Below are 18,743 nucleotides of genomic sequence, written 5' to 3'. Positions count from 1 at the left end.
TAGTGGGTCTCAGTTCCCACTGGGGCCTGTGGGTTCTGGGCGCTGTCATTTCTGACCCAAGACCAGCTGGGGGATGTTTTCCCTTACGTCCTCCCTGTTGGGTGCCTGGCCATTGAGTTCCTTCAAGGAAGGAGGGGCGGCAGCAGGAGACAAATAAGTGCTTGAAATAAGGCAAAGGCTGGCAGCAGTAATAGCAGGATTCTTTTTCAACTTTGTAGCCTTGTCCTCGAGCTGCCTTCCCACGTTCTTTTGTGGGGATTCGAGAGTCTTAATACGCTTATGTTGAGATCAGCTATATACAATTCTGTGTCGCTGAAGTGTATCGAATTTGGACTTCAGCTTTCTGGTATTTTATACGTACGAACATTGCCTGACATACTGCCTGATGAGAGCTATTTACAGTTGCTTAGATGTTAACGAAGCATGTGTGAAGAAGAAACAGTTACTCTTATTAGTTCTGTCTGAGACTTCTTAGGATGGCTAAGTATGTTTTGTTAGTGTCTTCTTTAACAAAAGTATTGAAATAGAAGATACAGAAAACTTCTAGAAGATTTAAAAATACTGTGCCAGGATTCTTATTAGCTGTATTGAAAATAGACATCTAAATTGATTTTGAAATGAGTCTGATAATGCTCAGCTCTTGTATTTGAACAGTGAATCATGATCATAAATTACAAACGATTTTAACCATTCGGGCATGGCAAAAGGTACCATTCAAAGCTAAATACCACAATTAGAGATGCATGACCGAAATTTCAAAGTAATGTATTAGTAGTATTGTATGAGACAGTCACATGAAACAGATCATGAGGTTGTGAAAAGGATTATGATCATGCTTATCATGCTTTAGTCATGAATTTCCTGGTAGAGATATTTTAGTCTGGATTGTGCTTGTTTCAATGGGAATAGTTTGACTTTGCCTGTTCTGATTATATTACTGTTATGTGGCAAAGGGGGAGAAAAGGTCTTAACTACAGAAGTAGGATACTTTGAGTAACTGAATTTTACTTACAGTTGAGTTGCAGTTTTCAGTGGTGAGAAACAGAAGTTAAATAATAAACAATTTGCTAAAGAATTACAGTGTGTTGCATGCACTTACCTAGTGCTGCCATTGTCTGTGCAAGCATACATATATGCATTCATGTTTCTCCTGGGCTTTCATTTGTCTTACATGTACCTTAACTGCTAACTTCAGACCTTAAACCTGCTCTTCACGTTAAGTAACATTCCACATTGTAAATCCTCAGTTGATGAAAATTGGCATATCCCTATAGAAATGTGGAGCTCTGCTGATCTGTCATCAGCCATGTGCCTGATCCAGTATCTTTACGTACTGCCAGATTGTTTCTGCTTCCTAGGATATGATGCAATTTGCAGAGCCCAGGCTCCCAGACTGTGTGAGAAAGAGCACACGGTCTTTTATTTAAAGGTTGTAGAATAAGTTTCCAGACAATCGTACAATCTGAGGGTTGACTCGGTCCAATGATACTCGGATGAAGATATGTAACCTGCTTCTTCCTACTCTACCAGCAACAGCTCTGCACTTAACTGCTTCCTCAAAGGAGAATAGAAGAAGCTTCTGGAAGGTGTTTTGAAATGCTTTTAATGTTTCTGTATCAATCCCAGTGATATATTTATGAGAACATTAAAAATGCCTTAAATAGACTCTGTGAGTGCAAAAGATTGTATAAAAGTAATCTCAATAAATTTGGGGTTGAACTTGTCATACTGAACTTACTGAAATGGTTTGTTACAGCCTTTAAATCACTCACTGCAGTGTACAAGCTTGGGCTGGAGACAGTCTGTACAGTCATTCAAGACTGATAGAACAGTTGTTTATAAATATAGAACAGTAGTGTAAAATGATTAGCCATTGATCTTTCTGATGTTTCTAGCATCAATTTTGATACCAATGCCTCCAGTTGAATGATACTCTTCCAATCTTACTTCTGTAACTAGGTCAGTATTGCGAAAGAAGAGTTCGCTTTTTTCTTAACCTTGCAAGCAATTGAGTCTCCAGTGAGAGGTGAATTTTGGTCTTGTATATTTGTAGAGGTTAATAGAAGAATTTTTCTTCAGTCTAATGTGTTAAATCGTTTATTAGCTATATAAAGTTACTAAAAAGTAACCCTTTCCTTTTTTGATTTCTTTGTCAACCTGTTGGAAATGTAAGAGCTTCCAACGTTGTGTGTACGTGTGCATATGCAACAATGTGATTGCAGGCACTTAAGCACAAAACATTGAGCTAATACTTTAAGAAGTGAAAATGGATTGAAATTGTTAGTGGGTTGCTATAAAGCACATTTCTCATCGGTTTTCACAGAACACAATTAGCAGCTGGGCTAAAGAAGGACAAGGACACTTACCATTTCTTGTCTGCAACTCAATCTCATTTTAGGATAGATTGACCAGATGACTTGGCATCTTAGTGAAAGCACGGTCGGTCATACAGTTCTGGGCACATAGACAACGAAAACTGCTTTCAGTGTAGAACAAGATCAAAGTATACTTGATCTGTTTGCCTATTACTTTATGTCCTTGCATTTGCTAGTGTTCGGCAGCGTCTGGATATACAGAAGCAGAAAGCTCTCAACTCCATCCACCTCTCAGCTCTCGTTTCCTCCTCAATTGTATTCAGTATATAACTAGTTATGTGTAAAAGCCCTACTTCTGTATTTACTCCTCTTTTTTTCAGTCAACAACATTAAACTGTTCAATCATTAAACTGTTCAGATTGATTGGGAAGCTCCATGCTTCTTCCTTTTTCTCTCTGTTTCTTTGCTGATAGGAGAGCATGGTTATCTGCTACATGTATCTAGGAGAACTGCTGTAAATGATGCACATTTTACCTTGCATTGTACCAAACAGAACAAATCAGGTGTTGCTAGCAAGCCTTGGCAGTGTTTGGATGATTTTTTTAACATGTATTTTAGAGGATATTCTTTACCCAAAAATAAGTCTGCAGAAAATAAAGCCATAAAATGTAGTTCTTGATTTATCTTTAGCTTTCAAGTTTGATGTAAACTCTTTTTAACATAAACTTGGATTTTTTCTTAAAGTTTGTGTTAAAATAATTATTCAAATTTTGTATTTTTGCTAGCATATTTTAAACAAAATAAAGCCGCCATATTTTGTCAAGTAGTGAATTGTTTTCGACTCAGAATACGTTAAACTTGTGAAGTGTCTTCATCATTATCTGATGTTGAATATTAAGTTACTTACATTTAATGCTAAATAGTAAATAAGATTGCCTTGATGATGCAATTCCTGAAAATCATTGCAAACTACTCTGACTTAGTGTGTGTCAGCATAGAATCGTATTTTGAGTTGCCTAGAGAAGTTTCTGTAGAACCTTCTTTTTAAATTAACATCCACGTAGATCTTTGGGACCAATAAACTCATGCAAACAAAGTACTAAAGATAATAACACCTGTTAGCAATACATTTAAGTTGGTTATTGACAAATTGTTTTTAAATCATTAGTTACCTATTAAAATTGGGAATTGTGCAGTATGCGTATTTAGTAGAAGTAGTTAAGCTGTGCATAAGAGAATAATAAATGATGTTTGGGTTTTCAATTATGTTATCTTCCCACCATCCCCCTATATAAGAAAATAGAGGCAATAGTGTTATTTTGAGCCCTTTTTATTCTTTAAGTTGTTTTAATGAGGTTTTCAGTATTACAGCTTACCATAAGCATAGACGCCTCTGAAAACATACACTAAATGTTCTGTTATGACTGACTGTAAATGTTTATCTTTTTCTTGTAACTGCCTCCTGTAAGTATGGCATATAAGGCTACATGCCTTAAATATACAGAGCCTGTGTTACTGTTGTGTAAGAGAAGTACATTAATACAATTTCTGCAGTCTTGCAGAACAATATTGCAATTGTTATTCTGTTAATGCTAATATCTAAAAAGATTTGTGAGTCTGTTAGTGCAAATAAGTACTGCAATGAGCATAATACCGAGACTGCTTTTACAGCTAAGTGCTTCCCCTTGTGTTTCTTGTAGGAAACAGAGATGAAGGTACACATGCACACAAAATTTTGCATCATTTGTTTGCTGACATTTATTTTTCATCAGTGCAATCATTGCCATGAAGATGGACACGACCATGGTCCTGAAGAGGAACGTGTACACTACCATAATTACTATCAGATCTCAGAGGCACCCTACCACCAGAATGCAGGAACAGAATCTATGCCGAGTAAATTTTCAGCATTGGAAGCTGAAAATGAGCAAAAATACTACATTGAAAAAATTTTTGATCGTTTTGGTGAAAATGGAAGATTATCCTTTTTTGGCCTGGAAAAACTGTTAATAAGCCTTGGTTTAGGAGAAGTAAGAGTAGTGGTGATAAATCATGATGATATTGGCCATGATCATGTTTCTCACCTATATGCTTTAGATGTACAGGAAGGAAAGCATTTTCACTCTCATAACCATCCTCATAGCCACTCAGATTCAGAAAATCAAACCACGGTTGGTATGGCTGCAAAGAGAAGTCATAAATGTGACCATGAGAGAGATGCAGCACTGTCATCTATCAAAGGTGATGGGAAACATATTCATGACCAGAGTCACCATCACCATCATCACCATCCTCATCTGCATCATCATCTTGACCATAATGGTACACATCATTCTCGCAATGATTCAGTTGGTCATAGTGAGCGTGGAGAACAGAACCATGGACCTTCAACAGAGACAAACACAACACAGGATCAGCGTGAAAGAAAACAACGGAAACAAAAGAAGAAACGAAAGAAAATCAGTGAGACTTCAGGAGATACTACACAAGACTATGCTCCAGATCATCATCCAGGTGATCAGTATGAGCACAATCGTGTTCATAAACATGATCACGTACATGATACATCTCATATGCATGTACACCATCATGAACACAGTAGTGATCATTCTGCTAGTCATGGACATCAAGATTCCAGTCTAAGTAACGAGGATGGACATCACCATACCAGCAAGCGAGAGGCACCTCGTAAGCAGATGAGTGTAAGAAAACACACTACTTTTTCAGCACGGAGTCATAATGAAGATGAACGTGATCGTGAAGAGGTGAGTATGAAATGGAGAACTGGCAAGTCACCTTTGCTGTTGTTAAATAATAATTGAAGATACATACCCACAAGTAAAGCAGAAGGAAATGTTTGTGTCAGTTGCATAATACAGGCAGAGTGAAAACACTAAGGGGTCAGTGCCACAATATTGAGTTTACTTCGTGGGTTTTCATGTCTGCCTGCCCATCATCTTTCTTTTCTCAGGGTATCTTGCCTGCTTATCTCTGTTTAAAGGCGATACTTCAAATTTTCTAAGATACCTTGCTTTCAGGTGGTTGTGTTTGTTTTTTTGTTTTGTTTTGTTTTTTTTTCCCTTCCCAAAATTCATGAGCACCTTTTTCCCCTCCCTGTGTTTTTTGGACTTCTATCTAAATCTAAGACTATTAACATTTTTGGAAACTGCACAGACTTTTTCCTAAAAGAAACACCTGTATATTTTCCAATGTGTCTGTAATTTCTTTGTCCTAAAAGAATGTGAAGCAATATAGATGCAACTTCTGTAGTACTGTGCTTGGTGTAAGCCTATATTCTTCCATTTCTCCTTTCAGCATCCACGGTTTCTGCCAGGACCATAAGTTTACTTTCCCTTCCCCCTCACAGTTAACTACACAAGCAGGATGGTTTGATATCATGATTTTTAATGTAACAGGATAAAAAAGGTTGGAGTGAATGCTGAGTTAGAGAGTTAAAAGTGAAACTCCAAACACAGAAAGTTAATAGGTTCTCTAATACTCCTCTCTACATATTGAGGATTTTTGTTCTTCCACTCTTCTGTTGTTATTTCTTCAATGCTTGTACTTGTGTGATTGCAAAGAACATGGAAACTCATTTTGATTGACATCAAAAATTATATAGGTGTTTGGAGACTGAGTTGTATAATACGGATATACTTACTGCTTGTTGCCCCTCATAAACCACTTAAATTAGTTTAGGCGTGTTTTAGCTCTGAATGAATGTTGTGGGCCAGAGTTTTTTGCTTTTCCGTTGTGTGTTATGAAATTATAAGCTAAATTTTCCACAACTGTAGTTTTTAATGAAATAGTTGCTTTCACATTTAATTCCTTTGTACAATTTGCTTGCAGTGCTTGAATGTTACCCAGCTGCTACAACATTATGGTCTGGAAACCAGCTCTCCAATATCTCCTGAATTGTTTACATACATGTGTCCTGCTCTGCTATACCAAATTGAGAGGCGGCTTTGTATTGTACATTATGATGAGCTTGAAGATCTTATGAAAAGTAAAACTGCATCAGTTCAGAATAAAGATAAAACAGGTGCTTCAGGTAGGTGTGTAACATCCAAAGGCTTTCAATTATTTTTTGTATTGTGAATGTTAACTTTGAAGAAAAGCTTGAAATGTCATACAACTTAGCACTGACTGCATAGTAAAGGAATGGTTGAAATTTAACATATCAGTTAGAAGAAATTTGAGACAACATGTTCATTTAAGTCAGGAGATATAGCATCCTGTTTGGTGCTATCATAGCTTCTCCAAAATGCCTATGGCTTAGGAAACCGTCTTTCTTCTTACCTTTTATTAGGCACGACAGAAATTTTGGCCTGGATTCTTCCCACCTATATTTAGATATTGGACTCTTATAGTAAGAGTATAGGCAACATACAAAATTGTTGGAGATAAAAGCACCTTTAGAGATACATGTCTGCCCACAGTTTGAATTGTTTCCATCATTTGAAGTGTTACGTCTTTTTCATAAATTCTAATGGAACTGTTGACAGATGTTTTAACTGCAGTGAACTATTATAAATCTAAAAAGTATTGGGGACATGAATATTGATTAGTACATAAGCATGTGAGAAATGAAACTTGAACTAACTACATTTTGATAGATGTTAATAACTGTTGGGAAGAATGCAGTGCTAGTAATTATTTTTAATGACTCCAGCATCATTAAGAAAGATTAGCTTGTTACATGTAAATCTCCTATAGAGAGACGGTATCTCGTTTACGGTTGAGATGGCTGTAAATCAGATACACTGTATGTTTTGTGTGGCAGCAAATCACTTGTTTTCTGGGGTGGTCTCATTGTAGTAAGAGTTGACCCTTGTCTTGCCTTATTACCAAGAGGATTTGTAGAACGGCTTTAAGCATTTTCTGCCAATTAAGATGTTGAAACCATGCACGAAACTGTCATGTTGCACATACTTTGAACCAGTTTAATTAGAAAGTTTATGCAGCTGAGTGCTTCTTCTAAAAAGAACTCATTTTCTTTCTATATAATGAGGAAGAGAGTTGATGAATAACTAGGCATGAAGATCCTTTAACGTTTGACAAAACTTAATTAGCAAAATAAGTGAACCTTACTGTGGACATTTAACATGTTTTTTGGTATTTTGAGTATAAATAACATTAGCCAGTTAATTGTAAACAAACAAAAATAATTTGGCTCTGTAAACAAACAACTTCTGAAACAGGTCAACTTGATGTAGGTAATGATAAATCATGATATCTAACAATGTCATGTATACTGTTCTACTAACTAGAATGAGACTTCAGGTGATGTAATAATCATTTTTGCTTTTCAAGTAAGGCAGTGAATCACAAAATAACAAGTCTTAACTGGTATTTGAGGATTGAGGGAGGCGTGGGATGAATGTCACAGAGTAACTGTTAACCTGTAAGTTGTGAGATTCTGCTAAAATGAAAATGTGTTCTTGCCCAGGCTAATGTAAACTTTCTTAGATAGAAATGCTTGTCAAAGTTAAGAGGATGCAGATTTTTTAAAAACACTAGATATTTGATTTTTTTTCTTCAGTATTAATTAAACCTTTCCAAATATGCAATAGACTGGTGCTGCTTCTATTCACTTACACTAACTTGTAAGGTTTTCATTGGGTCTGACAGAGTGCAGTTTTCTGAAGTGAAATAATTTAATTAACAGGTGACCAAAAACTTAGATAACCATGTTGAGTTTTGTACCTGCAATTGTGGATGATTCTGTAACATCTTAAGAGGATTTTTAAGGGCTTTATATCTACAACTGAGTTTTCATGGTGTACCTATCGGAAGAGGGGGCATTATCATCATCCAGGGTTCCTAGGCAATTCAAAAGTAAGCGTGCATCTGAATATGAATCAAACTAATCTCTTTGATTACTGAACTTCTAGATACTTAACAGGGCTGTACTGAAGAGGGTTGTATGATGTATGTTATTTTTCCCCTCTAACTTCTCATCATAACTCCATCTGTTATGCAGCCACCCAGACTCTGTGTGGACTGTCTAGCTGCTGACACACAGCTGTCAGTCAGCAAGAGAGGTAGATCCTGAATGTGGTAAAACTAGTGAAGCTTTTCATTTAACTTCATTTTTTCAGTTTGAATGATTGGGAATCAGTAAGTAGACATATTCTTCACATTGGAACAGAGAATTGGCTTTCCACATTTGAGAAACACCATGTTTTTCCTGTACTTTGAAATCATTTGAGAACGTATGTTGCTATAGTTACTGGACAAACTGCCACTTGTATTTTTTTTTTTTCTTTTCTAAGTTTAGTTTGCTGAAATCATTAGATCTACAGCTGTCACTTGCTTGCCTGTGGACGGATTGATGCTACCACAATTGCTTGATTCAGTTCTTCAGAAGCAGGGCCAGGAGTTGTAGCAGCTCACTGTTAGCATGAATGGTGTAATTGCCATAGATATTGGCAAGGGTCTTTTAGTGTGCTTGTGCTATGTACCTATAGAGTAAAACCATGTTTACATCTCAAGTGAAAGAAGTTATATTTGAGAATATAATTCACCTACTTGTCTATTAAGTACTGTAATGTATACCTGGATTGAGAACCTCGCCTCTCACAAAAGGGGCAGCACTGAGAAATGATGCAAGTAAACAATAAGCAATTTTTTCAAGTCAGGGATCAGCTAGGACTGCTGTTTAAAGGTATTTCAGATCAGACAGCATTCCCTGAATGCAGGAAGGCTTTGCTGCACTGGAGCCTTGCTGTTAGCTTGCTTTCTTCTGAAAGCTTGCAGATAGATAACCTTTCTCAGCCTTCTCAGGAATCTACCTTACTGTCCTTCTGGTCGGTTTTAATTTACAAATAGCTCTGCAAATGTGATGCAGAACAGCCATCTTTTGTTTACTATGCAGTGTTTGAACAGAGGTCCCTCACAGAGGAAATTTTTGGATCACCTCCCTCTTGTTTTATTTATTTTTTTCCAGAAGAAAATTATAAGCCAGTACATAGTAACTTCACTTCATTGACCAAGCCTTATCTAGTATTCCTTGGGCTGTTATACACCAAGATCTTTTATAACTTACGAGCTATTGCAGTGTTCTTAATGTTGCACATTAGGCCTACTTCCATGATATTTTAGTGTTTTGGACACTGCAGCTGTATGAAATCCTTCAATAAAATTTTGTCAGATTTTTTTCCAGAGGTCTTAATGTAGTCCTTTTCATCTCAGGAGATAACTTTATCAGAATAAGTTAGTACATATATGTAACTGTGGGGATATATGCTGCTTTTGTGTATATTTCTTGTCCTTTGATTTGACAGCAACCTTTTGCTGATAATTTTGGATCCATACCATTTTAAAGAGTTTAAACAGCTGTTTTAACAGCTTCTGATTTTGACCATCAGCTTCAGAGTGGTGCACAGATTCTGTATTCTCATTCTCATGTGCCTCATCTTAATCAGGGTGCCATGTTTAGATACTCTATCATTCAAAAAGGTATGTACGCCCTTCAGAGATGTGTCTGCCAAATCTGTGCCATGACAGATGAAACTTCAGCCAGTATATATAGCTTCTGTTTTTGGTCTCTGTGTAAGGCTGGTGGTCATTTAACCTGGCACTTAACATCAGGACATCTGTGTCCAGATTGGAGATCCAGTGTCCTGCCAACTGGCTGTTAACGATAATTTGGGCAACTTGAGCATGCACGTTACAATTTGGTATTGAGTTACATGTCCATCTCTGCTGTTTCTTTCAGCAGGGCTTGGTCATCGAGTGTACATGATTGAAGTGCTCTGGGGATGATTCAGGGTTGTGTAGCGACAGTATTTTGGTTTGCAGGGTCCTGCTTCCACTCTAGACCTACTTTATATTCCTGTTTTCTGACATGTTCTTTAGTTCCTCATGTGATTGCAGTCCTTGCCTTTTCACCAACTCCCTGTTTTCTTCCCAGTGTCAGTGGCTGTTCTAGTATATGCTGCATGCTTTCTAAAGCTTTTTCCAGTCAGTTTCTCCTTTGGATATGTTGTTGTAACCTGTGCATTTGAATTGCATTGTTTCCTTTTCTGCACTGTCATGGGAGATACAGACTTGGTAAGAATGAGTATCCCCCAACACAGGTGAAACAGCAGATGTTGTAAGTTTCGGTGTTGAACCAGACAGGCTGCAGCAGACACAGTTCTAGTGGCAAAGTCTTGTTAAATCTGATCTGTTGCATTTTTTGTACGAATAGAATTCTTCGGACATTTGACTGCCAAGTGATATGTTGCAGCTGCTCATTGAAATATATAATCTTCCTTTCCTCTCTTCTCATCTCCCCACACCCATTTCCCAAGATGTTTTTCCCTGCTTGGTGAAAAATGAGCAGAACTTCACAAACTTGAGGGAAGTCAGATTCTGTACCAAAGTACAGAGACACTTCTGATTTTAAATCAGAAGTTGCTAACTTTCATTGAAGCTTGCAAATCGCGTAGACATTTTCGATAAAGAGTGAAGCTAGGAAGAAAACTGGAAATACCTGAAGCATTTAGATTAAAACTTGAAACAAATAAATAAAAAGTTCAGCTTCAGGAAATTATATTGTTGAAAGATTTCATCCCAAGCAGTTAATATTTGTAAAATGGGAGCCTCTAATGAAAATTGTTCAGCAGAGGTAACTGTTTGCTCACTCCATGTCATTGTAACATGTTACCTTGCATAGTGACACTATCACACTGTCAGTGTCACAGAAGTTTGTGTCTTTTCTTTTTCAATTATATTTACAGATAATGCCATATGTGAATATTAGTTTAATAATTCTCCATGTAAATCTCTATTTTGTGTTGTAAATACGTTTCTATTTTTACGTGTATTGCTGTGATATTGAAAAGAGGTAAATCATTAATACTTGGAGCCACCAACTATTCCTGTCTTTGGGACTGTGAACCTTATGAACTGTACTATTGGAACTAAACATTTTTTACTGTTCTTTGAAGTTCCTCTGATAGAACAAGAAAAGTGGAAGGAAGTATTTTACTAGGGCGAGATTCTGACAGCAAGAGGCATGTTTCGTTGTTCTCAGAATCTGTTTCTTCTGTCGTTCCTTGTCATGTACAAATTGGCACGTCTTTAACTAGCAGGATTATGTTGATTGTACCCCATGCCATTATCACTGTTTCCTCTAATGACAAGAGTAGAGGTCCTCAGAAAAATACAAACTGTTTCTTGTTGGTAGCAAGTTGCTTTCAGTTCTTTTTAAGTTCTTAGCATTTGATTTTAAGGTTTCTCTGTCAAAGGTTGAGTCTTACATTTTTTCTCATGTAAGTAAAAATGTATTTTTCAGAGCACCAGATGAAGAGAATGGTGCCTAACTGAACATGTTACTTACTCCAGCTACAATTTCCACCAGAATCTAATTGAAAACAAATGTTAAATATGAATTAGTGCCCATAGAGTCATAGCAAGTTGAGAAAAATAGCCAAGATGTTTTTGTTCCAGCATGAAATCTGGGTTTTTCGTGTTTCATGAATGAACTGCAGAGCTAAGCAGGGGGCTTGCAGTCAGTAAGAAGAGCTGGGCTGTTCTGTTCCCTTAGCTGATTGTCTTCTAACGTTTTTTGATATATTGCTCAGTGAATAAGCCTGTGTATCTTTTGCTGTGGACTTGAGTACTATCTTCATATTTTCAGCACCTTTTGAATGAACAATCACCCAAGTTAGGTTAAAGGAAAGTCACCTTCTTAAGACACAGTTGAAAGTCATTAATCAGTCTTAAAAGTTTTACAAGTATTATTCTGATAAGCTTTCTGTATCCATTTCTTCCCACAGCCTGGTTTTGTGGTATCATCTCTATCACCGTCATTAGCCTGCTTTCCTTGCTAGGTGTGATCTTGATTCCCATCATTAACCAATGGTGCTTCAAATTTCTTCTAACTTTCTTGGTAGCTCTGGCTGTAGGAACAATGAGTGGAGATGCTCTACTCCATCTGTTGCCACATGTAAGTATTGCTTTCCTTACCTTTTATTCAAGTGCATATAGAATTTAGAAGGAACTGTTTGACAAGTGTCAACTAATAAACGCTTGCAGGTGTAGTAGATTGGCTTGACTGATGGACATCCTGAAACAGTATTTGAGCCTTTCCATTAAAAACAAAATATATGCGTTACTAATAAATAAATGTAATTGCAGTTGCATATTCATAACCTAACTTTAAAAATATTTTAAAACGCCTGAGACCAAGAAGAGTACTTTAAACTTAGTAGTATTACTTTCTTTTGATACTTGTGTATCAATACCACCTGAAAGTATTTCAGGGGATACAGCTTACTGATTACTAGCTTTTGGGGAGAAATAAACTTCTAATGTAATGAATCAAGAAATTGTCGAAACTGTTGGGGAAGGTAAGCAGTTTTTAATTTGTGACAGTATGCCATAATTGTTAGAAAAAAAGGGAAATGTTTTCTAGAACTTAACTTTATCCTTTTAACAAAAAGACTAACATTAATAAGTTTTCTTTCTGTAAACTTTAATACAGATTTTTTAAATATATATTTTTTAAATTTGTATTGCAGATCAGAGTTAAGGTTATCATGGACTGTAATAGTTAAAAACATGGGGCTTGGTTGTTAGTGGGACAGTAGCAACAGTAACTGTGTGATTTTCCTACGCGTTCTCAGTTTTAGCATTTAGCACTTTTTAGTCAGAAAAAAAGCTGAAGCTTCTTTGTTTTTCCCCCTCCTAAAAATTACCCAGAGGAATATTAGAGTAATAAATAGTCTAATGAAGATTTTCTGTGGTAAAATATATCTGTAGGACAATAATCTTCTAAAATGTTTTTGGTACTACTTTTCTAGAGAGGTTACATATTTTGTCATCTGAGGTCAGAGCCGTTCCAGTCTCCCAGTTGCACCAGGTCACACAGTGTTACTGCTTTCTCTCCTTTAGTCACATGGAGGCCACAACCACAGCCACCACCATGGCCAAGGTCACATTCATGAACACAGGCATTCTCATCGACATGCCCATGCACATGGAGTAGAGACTGAAGGCTTTCTAGAAGAAAATGATCCAGTGTTGAAAGGTCTTGTGGCACTCGGAGGCATTTATGTTTTGTTCATCATTGAACATTGTATAAGAATGTACAAGCATTACAATAAACAAAAGGTATGCAGTAAAATTGTGTGCTACTTTAAAAAAATCTTTTTACCTGAATGTATCTTCATGAGTGTTGAGGGATTTTCTGCGTGGTCATTCATTATTCTGTAAACATATGCACATGCCACTAATGCGTGTTCCATTTGATTTCATGTGAGGAAACCCTTTCTAAAACAGGTTGCTTTTCTTAACAAAGTAATCTGGGGAGACAAAGTAGAAATCTGATGGGGAAAATACCAGGCTTTTGGCAACATCTACTGAGGTATATCTCTAAATATAAGAAATTACAGCTCTTTCCTCAGAATGCTATGATCTCTTTGCAAAAATACAAAAGGAAGTATGTAAGAAAGAACTGATAATAGAGCAAAACAATTGTCAGACAATTTAGGAGAAATGTAACTGTATACCCTCAACTAATGATGCTAGTGTAACAGCAGTAGTCACAGTAGAAAATTGCAGACCTTCTGCTTTCTGTACAGTGTCAGTTTAATTGTTACTTGCTTCCCTGAAAAGAAAGGATCAGATTTTTAGGTATGGAAGCAGGCTGTAATCATGGTGGCGGTATAAAAGGAGATTGAGTACTTGCAGAGGTATGTAGGTCAGTGGAAATTCAAGCCACCAAAGAGCCATATTATTTCAGCAGTCATTATTAAGTACACTTTTATGAAAATGACTATAACTGCTCCCAGGAAGAGTGAGCAAAAATTTCTCTGGTTTCTCTAGTTTCATTCACATCAAACTTGCTGCCTCATCTGGACAGGCAGCAAAAGATTTCCTGTGCTGGAGGAGGCGTTTCTTAGATCTTCTGATGAAAAGATAAAAGCTATTACGTTGGGCATATCTCTGAGATTAATTAAATAGTTAAATCTCCTAAATTGCTTTGGCAAAACTATAATCCTTGTGGTATGGGGTGCAGACAGGAAGATAGCAAGATTTTCTCTGAAGGAAAATATGAGGAAGTTGTAGGAGTATAAACTTTTAAAAATTGAACAAAACAGGAGCTGTTCTTGCTGCATGTTTGCTTTCTTGAACAAAATAAGTAAATGCAATGACTCCAGGTATATGTTTCTTGGCTGTTACAAGGTTCTTTGCAATTATGTACTGTTACTGAAGTGAAATTGTGCATGTGTGTGGTAGTCTGTTTTTAAGATGGTTTTGGCAATACTTCATTTTTTTCATTTCTGTTGATGTCCTTTTACAAATCCAATGTTAATTGTTTTCTGTTGCAGAGTCAGCAGAAATGGTGCAAGAAAAAACAGACTGAAGAATCACCAATTGGAAGGAAACTCTCAGATCACAAATTAAATAATAGACCAGATGCTGACTGGCTTCAGCTCAAACCCCTTGCAGGTAGGTGTTTGTTTTCAGAATTTTCTCTGATTATGACATTCAAAGTAATGGCTTGTAACCTATGGCATGTAGCATGTAACCTCTTGTACAGTTGTGCTGCTATTATGCAAATCATTGTTAATAAGACTTAATAGACTTTCCCTGTGCTATATATATTTTGTTTTCCTGAGATCTGAGAGTACCATGAACGCTTCCTAATATACCCTACAAATGGTTCTCAGACTTCTGAAGCAGTCAGGGTTTTTGGGTGGCTGTAATTCTTTATTTTTGTTAAGCGCTTGGTTAAGTTGGGCCCAGCTAGCTCAGACCTGGCAAAAACTAGATCAAAAATTAACACACACAACCTGAAATATGATAAACTATTGCACTTTAAAGATTCTGTCCTCTGACCAATTACAGTTTGGCCAAGAAGGCTAAGCAAAATTAATTTCTTCTCATAAATATAATCAAATATCTTGGATGTTTCTCAAGGATCCGAAACAATTTTCATATACTATTCCTTCATGATAATCTGAGTGCTTGTGCAGTATGAACCCAGAAGGAATGCCATAGCACACGTCTCAAAGGGACAAGACAAGGGGAAGAGCTTTGCTTTGTAAACTTGCCTTCCTGTTGCCAGTGTGGCTGCTGAATTCATTTGTTGATGTATAAATTATAGTGCATGTATTCTTCAAATGCAATTTTGTTAATTTGAATGGTTCGTCGTAGGGAGTGTTAGAGTGTTAGGTCTGCAGCCTTCTCCATTCAAACAACTTAAAATGAGATTTGGAAAACTGACGTAGAGCAGAAAGGCTTTAGACAGCCTCCAAATTATGTGTAAGAGCTTGTTTATCTAGAAACGCATTGTCTGCTGCATAGGTACTCTGTGCCATTTTTATAATTCGCTCTTTTTTTCTGACTCTTGAATATTTTTGTTGAGTTATTTTAAGCTAATAAACTCATTGTACAGAAATGTTTTTTTCTGTAATTGGTTTTGTCTCCTGGAGCACATATTGCTCCTTCCTTTTATTTAACAATATTTCAGAAATATTAGTAAACTTAAAATTTATACACATATGCCTTCTGCATTGTTTTCAGTTTCTGTCTTTATAAAAATGGCTTTGGTTGCTGGCAGGGTAATGAGTTACATTAAAGGAGTTTCCTGTATGACACAAGTGTCTGTCACAAAGACACTTGCAGTACAGAAGCTGTTTAAAGATCTGTTGTATCAGCGGCAGATCCTGCTATGCTTCAGTGTCCTGTATGTGCAGAGTTCCATCTGCAGCATGTAAGGCGTTGTTATGGTGCTGGCAACTCTCCTTTTCCAGTGTTCAACCATGAACTTTGTCAGTAGCAAAATCACAATGTACACCTAGGTCAGGCTAAAACAGACTTCATGTGCTATGGGTGCGTAGCTGCTGCCACACAGTGGAGACTTTGGAATGCTGTATATGCAAATCACTGAAAAATAGGGTAATGGAATTTATTTATTCATTGACAGAATGTTAATCACATAGTTATTAGATTAGGATGTGTTACAACACTTTTTGCTTTCACAAAGCAATTAAATTCTTAGCTTAATGTTGCAGTAGTTGCTGGATATATTTTAATAAGAATTAATGCAGTGTTTCTCTCAATTGACTACAATGCAGGAGCAGATGACTCTGTTTTATCTGAAGATCGACTTAACGAAACTGAACTGACTGACTTAGATGGCCAGCTGGAATCCCCTCCCAAAAACTTTTTGTCTGTAGAAGAAGAAAACAACATGCACCATCCTCACAATGATGTTTTACATGCTGCTCAAGAGCATGATGTTCACGATTCAGAGTACGACAGCCATGGTGAAGATAAAATGATAGCTAGGAAACACAGTCACCACTGGCATCACAAACATTCGCATCATTCCCATGGCCACTGTCATTCTGGAAAAGACCTGAAAGATACAGGGATAGCTAATATTGCTTGGATGGTAATTATGGGAGATGGAATTCACAACTTCAGTGATGGCTTAGCAATAGGTAGGCAAAAACACTGAATATTTTTCAACAGTTTTTCTCCTCACGTTGAGTAACTTCGGTCGTATTTTACTTAGCAGTGATCACAGGGAAGATTTCCAGTTAGCTTCTGTGGTTACTGGCATTGTTTAGTCTCCTTCAGAGCAGGAATTAAAAGGCCATCAGTTGTAATTGTCATCTTCCTTCTGTTAATATTCAGTGACTGCTTCCACCAAGATTACTCTGTTGGCATTAGTAACAGTAGCAATCTGTCAGATAAAGATAGGTGCCGAGTAACTTCTTTGTGAATTAAGGAGCACGGGTAGTGTGTATTTGTTGTCTGGGTCTCAGTATTTGCCTCAAAGTAAGACATAAGAAATGCCATTTGTTGTTACTTATATTTATTTATAATAATAATATGTATATTATCAATAACACAATTATACAGTATTTATAAATAATATATTTATATATGCATTAATAAATGAGTCAGGTACTCCTGACTCCATATATATGCGTTAATAAATGAGTCAGGTACTCAAAAAAGTACTCCTTAGGATAATTTTATTCTTATTTCAGCAAAGTATTATTTCGGATTACAGTTAGTATAGATTTATGTCTAGCCAAATGTAGATTAAACTACCAAACAGAGAAATTGGAACAATTACAAATTTGATTAGATTACAGCTTCAATTATTATAAACCTCTAAATGTGATTTGAACTGTAAAACACATTAATTTTAACACATCATTACAAGTCAAAAGAAGCATAGGGGATTAGCTCTTTATTAGGGTTTTGAGTTAACAGTGGAATCTACTACAGTATCTCCACTTTCTCTTTTTCTATTTTAAAAAGAAACCATATTGTATAAAAATCAACTTCTTGCTTTATTTTTCATGTTGAATTGGTAAGACATTTTGACAGTGGCTTCTAAGGCCAAAAAGGATCACTACGCCATCTGTTGAAAGCTTCACTGTACTAAAACTCCATTTCTAAATATTCCTGTGTCAAGCCCAACCACCTGATTGTTTGGTACAGTTTTAGAAATGTTTGTATTAATCTTTTTAATGTATATCAAGTTATGAGGAATCCATACTTCCCTGAGGAAAGTTAAATTTCCTCTATCTTAAGGTTGTGCCTTTTTTCTACTGTATTTACTGTTTTGACTGCTCACTACAGGCTCTTCTTGAACCTTTCTCTGCTATAGTACAGAAATTTAACGTCAGTTTTCTCATCTCAGAATGATTTAAGGCATGAACTTAAAGTTGATTGAATTAAATTAGCTTACACAAAAGTTACTAAAAGAATCTTACACAAAAGCTTTTCTCCTTATTAACTTCCAAGTTAGGCTTATTCCTGCTGCTGAAAACATTGTGCTTTAGGAATAAGCATTAAAAAAATAGAGAGCTTGTGGATTGCACAAGTTTGGATTTCCGACCTGGAAAGGAGAGAGCCATCCTGTTGCTCATGTGCACTCATAATCACCCTAATAAACTTGAGATGCATTCAAAATGTAAAAGTGATGCAGTTTATTAGCTTGTTGCCTTTATGTCTCTCAGTTGTGTTCTATCTCGGGATTTGCTCTTCAGATGAACTAAGCAATAAAGTATGCAGTGTTAATGCACATCCGGGATACTTCCAGTGTAGTGAAAAAAGTATTAGTGTGCATTTTAGCAAACGAGTAATTTTATGAAGTCTGTTGATTAAATTTGCTGCCTTGAAATAGTAAAATGCTATTTGTATCTTTTTTTTAATTTATTTTTTCTTCCAGGAGCAGCTTTTAGTGCTGGACTGACAGGAGGAATCAGTACATCTATAGCAGTATTTTGTCACGAGCTTCCCCATGAATTAGGTAACTAATTGCATAAACTGATGTGTTTCATCTTCAGCTGGATGAAATATGTATCTAAAAGCTGTTGTGATACTTATCCTGGTAGGCATAATGCAGTGCTGTTGCTGTAAGGGTGACCAGAACTTCAGGAGTGATTGAGCAGTATTATTTCAGTG

The 18,743-nt window shown here is 36.5% G+C and overlaps 2 protein-coding genes across 14 annotated transcripts in view; one reads left to right on the top strand and one right to left on the bottom strand.

The window, feature by feature from the left end:
- The window catches only part of SLC39A10 (solute carrier family 39 member 10), a 120,404-nt gene that overhangs the window by 94,356 nt on the left and 7,305 nt on the right, over positions 1-18,743 (top strand). For 10 of the 11 annotated variants that reach the window (XM_066999939.1, XM_013187522.3, XM_048058434.2 and 7 more), the window contains 7 exons: positions 4,016-5,080; positions 6,165-6,366; positions 12,083-12,252; positions 13,200-13,418; positions 14,639-14,759; positions 16,391-16,759; positions 18,508-18,588. In XM_066999939.1, coding sequence (XP_066856040.1) covers positions 4,025-5,080; positions 6,165-6,366; positions 12,083-12,252; positions 13,200-13,418; positions 14,639-14,759; positions 16,391-16,759; positions 18,508-18,588 — 2,218 coding nt within the window. In that variant the 5' untranslated portion in view covers positions 4,016-4,024. The remainder of the gene's footprint in view (positions 1-4,015; positions 5,081-6,164; positions 6,367-12,082; positions 12,253-13,199; positions 13,419-14,638; positions 14,760-16,390; positions 16,760-18,507; positions 18,589-18,743) is intronic. The other variant, XM_048058435.2, reaches the window with a different exon arrangement.
- Positions 13,447-18,743, bottom strand: part of DNAH7 (dynein axonemal heavy chain 7) — a 120,433-nt gene continuing 115,136 nt past the window's right edge. Inside the window, exon 65 of one of the 3 annotated variants that reach the window (XM_066999915.1) lies at positions 13,447-13,609. In XM_066999915.1, the coding sequence (XP_066856016.1) occupies positions 13,559-13,609 (51 nt within the window). In that variant the 3' untranslated portion in view covers positions 13,447-13,558. Of the gene's footprint in view, positions 13,610-16,758; positions 17,005-18,743 lie in introns of those variants that run through there. The other 2 variants (XM_066999914.1, XM_066999916.1) reach the window with 2 other exon arrangements.

The sequence above is a fragment of the Anser cygnoides genome, chromosome 6 (assembly GCF_040182565.1).
Source record: "Anser cygnoides isolate HZ-2024a breed goose chromosome 6, Taihu_goose_T2T_genome, whole genome shotgun sequence".
In the NCBI taxonomy this organism is placed as follows: domain Eukaryota; kingdom Metazoa; phylum Chordata; class Aves; order Anseriformes; family Anatidae; genus Anser; species Anser cygnoides.
Note: the sequence above shows the minus strand (reverse complement) of the source record. Positions and strands in the feature narration are given on the sequence as shown.